The 6,243-nt window shown below is 35.3% G+C and overlaps 1 protein-coding gene across 1 annotated transcript in view; it reads left to right on the top strand.

Moving 5' to 3' along the window:
• The first annotated feature begins 2,684 nt into the window (after positions 1–2,684).
• The window catches only part of LOC107732745 (CUB domain-containing protein 1-like), a 14,365-nt gene continuing 10,806 nt past the window's right edge, over positions 2,685–6,243 (top strand). Inside the window, exons 1-4 of the mRNA XM_016544164.1 lie at positions 2,685–3,031; positions 3,630–3,839; positions 5,073–5,393; positions 5,475–5,837. Coding sequence (XP_016399650.1) covers positions 2,959–3,031; positions 3,630–3,839; positions 5,073–5,393; positions 5,475–5,837 — 967 coding nt within the window. The 5' untranslated portion in view covers positions 2,685–2,958. The remainder of the gene's footprint in view (positions 3,032–3,629; positions 3,840–5,072; positions 5,394–5,474; positions 5,838–6,243) is intronic.

The following is a 6,243-nucleotide window of genomic DNA, read 5'->3' as shown; positions in this document are numbered from 1 at the left end:
GTGACAGGCAATCCATTTGTAAAAAGTAATCAAATTTGTAAAAGGTTTATACTTTATAGACTGTCATAATTGTTATTTGTAGTAGGCCTATCAATAAATGCATAAACTATTCCTTTGTGGAAGTTTTGTAGTAGAGCTCAGTAGAGTCAGATTCACGCTCTCTCTCTCTCTCTCTCTCTTAGTATTTCACAGAAAGTATACAAAATCCACAATAAAAGTATATTATAGCCGAAAGCGGCAAACATCAGGGTCCAAGCACCAATGGCTCATATTGCATGTATCTTTTTAAATAACATGTATTTTTATTTAGTCATATTGTAATCTTGATGAAAAGGCTTACAAAAATCCATGGTCGTTCCTAAAATATAAAATAAAAATCTGCCATTTATTTACATTGAGAAAAATAGAAGCCTTGAGCTAATTTGCTGTAGTTAACCCCACAGATTCAATCAGAAATTTATGAAATACAGAGTTTTGTGAAGCTTGCATGTTGCATTCAGGGTAATTAAAATAATCTTTTGATTATTTTTTATTGTCTGGAGTATCTTGAGATGGTGCATACCCAATTTTGCACAAATCAGACAAATGGCCTAAGACGAGTTTGAAAAAGAAGTTACAAAAAAAAAAAGTTGTGGAAAACATATGTGTGGAAATGGATAAGCATGTGAACATGTCATTTGGGGGCACTGATTCAGAGGAAAGATTAATTATTTTCTAGCTATCACGATTCCAGAGTTATTAGTTAAAATAGCTTATTAGTACGCAGCCTCATGTAAGCTACCTTACATCTGAATACAGGTTGATTGGGACACTTTTTGAAATGACTGGAAAAAAGTGTCCCAATCAACCTGAACTCATACCAAACGTCGCTGAAATTTTGCTACTGGTGGTCATTTTTGTTGATTTGTACAACTGATTTTTCATAATTTGGTAAGCACTTGTCCTGAAGAAGGTACAAACCAAATTTTATTTTCCTTGATCAAACTGTTGCAGAGTTGTGGGAGGTTTTCAGTTGTAGCGCCCCCTATTGACCCATATTGTGACGTAATTTGGTGTGCATCCTCAGAATGACCTGTTGTCTATGCGTATCAAGTTTCATGAAGTTTGGACATTGCATTGAGAGGAGATGTAAATTAGTAAAAATGGGCGATGCCAGGCTTTTAAAGTGGCTTATATCTTCGCAACGCTTTGATCAATATTCTTTTGATAACATTCAAAATAAGACATGATTAAAATGAAATAATGCCAATGGAGGGAGCAGGAATGAATAAAAACAAAGTTTGCATACATTACATGACATAACAAATGCCCTTGGAATAACTACCACAACTGTAATCATAATTCAACTCTGAACTGTTAGGGTTATTGTCTTGTTGCATGTTGAATTTACTCACACGAAGTAAGGAAAACGGTGCTGGAACTGACCTCTGTAATGACCTTTATTTCTGCTGTGACTCTCTTATAGTCCAGCTCTGCCTGAACAAACAACATCTCCATTGATCCTTGTAAAAGTGTGGCATAATGGATATACTGTATGTGCAAATGGACAAACTGATAATGTCCCACAGCGCCTCCTACAGGACAACTGTTTGGTTTAAAGTGGTGTATTTCCAGAGCCTTTAATTCATCTCAGTCCAAACTTAATAATGTTAAATGCATTCATTCGCAGTGAATGTATGTTTTCTACCTTTCAAATGCCTTTGCTGTGTATAGATTTTATAGTTGTTCCCTTGTCCACTGCATTAACTACCATAGTAAGTGCTTTTAAAGTCTTTTTTTTTTTTGTGGAAATCAACGTTATGCACCAAGTGCCGCCAGTGAAGCCTGTATTGGACCCGGAATATTCATTTAATGTACACACATATTTACTGTTTGTTTCTTCTTGCATGTCTCAAATATTCTAAACAGGGTGAGTAATTAAATAATGACTGAAAAACACAAATATGGTCCTGATAAATGGTTACATTTCTTATACAGGACAAAGATACAGCAGTATTTCCAAGTTGGCAAGGAGCAACAGACTAACAGGTTTGGGCCTGTGCCCATTTGCAACAGAGCAGGGAAAAAAAAAAAAAAAAAAAACTTTAGTCATAAAAAGGGTTTTGTTGCAACTGGCTGGTGGCTCCTACTTTCTCATTTGGTCCATAGTCTCGAAAAATATCATCTTTTATTGCTCCTTGCATTGCATTTAGCAGAAAATATTACAAAATGCCAAAACACCTTGAATGAAAAGACAAACACTAAACAGCCTTATGAATTTGCCTTTAAAATAATTCTAGATCATTGCATCTAAATACTGTGAGAGAATACAGAGAAATTTAAGATGAATTATAGTAACTTTGTTTAATTTCCATGTGAAGTTAACATACTTGAGCGTTTTCATGCATTTGTACATAAATGCTATTTTACATGTAAAATTAACATTGTTCTGGATCTGGAAAGAGAAAAGGGAGCCGTTTTAGGTAGGTGTGGCTAACTCTTAACTTTTATAAAGAATATCTCTTTGGATTTGAGACTTTAGTCTTTGCAACTTTACAGATCTTCTTTATGCACCAAGAGCTTGTAACACTCCAAAGAGAAAGGAAAAAATGAAATCGCATCATATGACCCCTTTAATACTACGTCTTTTTCACCTGGGAGGTACTGACCAGAACTTACCTGTTTTGATTAATTAGGTTGTAAAATATGAGGTGGGACTAACACACTTAGCTTGGGTTACCAAATTAGCCTACTATTACTATTACCAGGTTATTTTATTCTCTAGATCAAGTTTTTTTTTTCATTTCTCCGGGTTCTGTGATGATTTGCATGCTACAGGCAGCATGGATGAGTAACGTGGAAGTCTGTCGCAAACCAGGAAGCCGCTTTATTGTCTCTGAAGAACATTGAAGACTAATCTGTCGATGGCGCACACTTACATTTTTCGCTCACTGTAAGGAGTTTTCATGTTAAAAAGTCATGCGAATTTGGCGGTTCACCTGCTTTTCACTCCTTTTTGGGGTTTTCCTGTTGTCAGTCCCGGAGCTCACAGGTAACAGCCAGACCCACCCAGCCTAACCTGCAACACTTACCTACAGCTATTAGCTTACTCTCTCGAGTTTAAACTTTACCTCTTCTCAAATTTGAATGGAAATCAAAATCGACTCGGTTTTGTAAACTCGACCTGACTATTAGGTTACATCTCTTTTAAGGGTTTGATCAGGTTAAAATGGTTTCAGTTTTCACAGTGTGGTTTGATGTTTGCTCAGCTAGTATTTTGGGAATTTTTAAAAGTGCTTTTTTCCACTTTAGAAATGAATTGTGGCATAGCTAAAATACACCAGTTAACAATGTGTTGGAGAGCTGTTGGATTTATATTGACAAATTCAAATTTCACTGGATGTTTCAATCACTTTTCATTAACACATTTTAACTGTGCTATTTTTGGGGAGCACATCTAAACTGCATTATTTTTTGTGTTTTTATGAATAATTGTATAATTTTGTCACTCACTATATATGTAAAAAGAGCTAAAGGTTACAGTGGTTAAGGTTAAAGTGTCTTAACATGTATTTTTTCTTTATATAGTCATATACATTTTAATACAAAATCTTGATGTTTATTTAATAAAAGTCTCTGCATCATTTCAGGTAGTGCAGAGCTCAAAATTGCTGTTGAATTTGGCACAACCATACGCATTAATACTAGTGCCGGCAAAACCCCACAGTGCAAAGTTTGTATCAGACCGAACACACAACAGTTGTGCCAGTCGTCTGTGGTCCTCAGAAGTGACACGCTTTTGGATTTCAGCTGCTCACAGCCAGAGAATGTGTTCACCGTGCAGATCATCAGAGATAATGGTGAGAGATGTCAGATAAAAAACAAATAATACTTTTTATTCTTTACATTTTCATTTAGACGTTCGGTAACATTTTACAATAAGGTGAATGAACAATACATTTATTACAGTATTTATTAATATTTGTTAATGTTAGTTAATGAAAATACAGTTGTTCATTGTTAGTTAATGTTAATTCACAGTGCATTAACTAATGTTAACGAGCACAACATTTGATTTTAATAATGCATTAGTAAATGTTGAAATGAACATTAACTAAGATTAATAAATGCTGTAGTTAATAAATGTAGTTCATGTTAACTAATGAACCTTATTGTAAAGTGTTACCACTGGTCATCAAGACATAAATCTTTCTCATATATATATATAAGCCTGTTAAATGCATAAAAAGTATAACTGTAACTGTACACAACTTCTGTTTAAATTCTCAGTACTTTTTAACCATCTTAACATCTGCATTAAGACAACCTATTAACCCTCTGGTGCTCCTCACATGGTGGGCAAAAATGACCAAATTATTATTTAATTATATTATTATATAATTATTATAAATATTTTTGTTTCAGTTAAATTATTGTACTATTTTGTAGTTTGATAATGCTTTGTTTTTTTTTATTTTTGTATTCTTTGAATTTTTTTTAAATTTTTTTATGTTACATATTAATGTTACTAAATTATATTTATGCAGTCCATTTATTGACTGTTAACCACTTTTTGAGCATAGACCTGAAAATTAAATTTCCAACTTAAACCTTGAATGCTTTGGAACACAGACTTTTGGTGTATTTTCAAATAAGACACTTGGTAGATTATTGCTAAAATTAAAGTAATAATTAAAAAAAAAAGTGAGGTTGATATCGCAAAAAAAAAAAAAGCTTTCAGTAAGATTTTGTTTAGGTGCAGTACCAAACGTTTCCACTAGAGAAAATTGGTTTCTCATTCGTTTCCAGTGCGATCATTTTGAGTTACAAGAGTACCATTTAACCTTTTCAAGTTTATGATTTTTTTTTGTGTGTGTGTTCACATAGCAAGTGCCAATACCTTCACAAAGTTTCGTACCATTCCGGTGAAGTAAAAATTCTAAAAAAAAAACGTCAGATTTTTTCAGTCGAAAATGACCGAAGAGCACCAGATTACTAAAATTACTAAAAAATTACAGCTTGCAGATGTGCACTTGTTGTGAGCTTAATAAATCTACTGTAGTCTTTCTCTGACATGCACATTTGTTTTACAGTGATATATAACATTGAACCCAAAGAACACAAGGCCTTGCAAAAGTTCAATCGCACCTTCATCTGGAATCTGAAGCCACCAGCTACAAAGAGCTTACATTTGAATTTCAGTAGGACTGGTTTACGGCAGATTCAACCCACAGACAGCTGCCCAGACGTTTACATGCTCGCAGTGGAGAATGTCAGCATTGGAAGGTTTTGTCAGAATGGAACTATTAGGCAAGTCGATGTGCGTAATGCTGGAAAACTGTCTTTGGAAGTGTCTGGAGGTCGAGCTCTGGACAAGAAGTTTATCGGTGTGTCACTGGGACGTCTCATTAACTGTAAGTACAATGGTAAACGTATATATTTAAGCACAAATTGTCTAAACAAAGTCGGCATATGTGAAATGTTTTATTTTACAGCACTGGCTAATTTCCATGTTGTGCTCCCAGAGAAGAGTTCAACCCAGGACTTCTTTGCCCCAAACGCTTTTCCTGAAAATGCAGAGACAATGTGGTATTTTACCGTTCCCCAAACATACTACACTGATGTGCACATTCTGAGCTACACTGTTCCAACATGCCTCCAACCTGAAAACATCCCTACAATGAAGTACACTTGGCAGGGCAAAGAGCCTCTGGTGAAACTGATGAATGTAAGCCAGCCGTCGGTGGAGCCTGGAAACTTTAACCTCTCCATAAAGAACTGCAAAATGTCTGGGCCACAGCCTCCGTCGCAAGGCCTAATGGTGCACTTCCAGATCACTGCCATCAAGAGAAGCAAAGGTAGGTAACAGATTCCATAATTAGAATTACATATCTACTTTATAGTAATCATATTTGGTAATTCCGAATCAACTTAAAGGGGTCATATGACGTTGCTAAAAAGAACATTATTTTGTGTATTTGGTGTAATGAAATGTGTTTATGCGGTTTAAGGTTAAAAAAACACATTATTTTCCACATACTGTACATTATTGTTTCTCCTCTATGCCCTGCCTTTCTGAAACGCGTCGATTTTTACAAAGCTCATCGGTCTGAAAAGCAAGGTGTGCTGTGATTGGCCAGCTATCCAGTGCGTTGTGATTGGCCGAATACCTCAAGCATGTGACGGAAATGTTACGTCCCTTACCATACTGTAATGCCGTGTCCCGGAGCGACGAGACAAAACCAGTGAAACCCATTATAAACG

Source organism: Sinocyclocheilus rhinocerous, unplaced genomic scaffold, assembly GCF_001515625.1.
Source record: "Sinocyclocheilus rhinocerous isolate Xijiao unplaced genomic scaffold, SAMN03320098_v1.1 scaffold369, whole genome shotgun sequence".
In the NCBI taxonomy this organism is placed as follows: domain Eukaryota; kingdom Metazoa; phylum Chordata; class Actinopteri; order Cypriniformes; family Cyprinidae; genus Sinocyclocheilus; species Sinocyclocheilus rhinocerous.
Note: the sequence above shows the minus strand (reverse complement) of the source record. Positions and strands in the feature narration are given on the sequence as shown.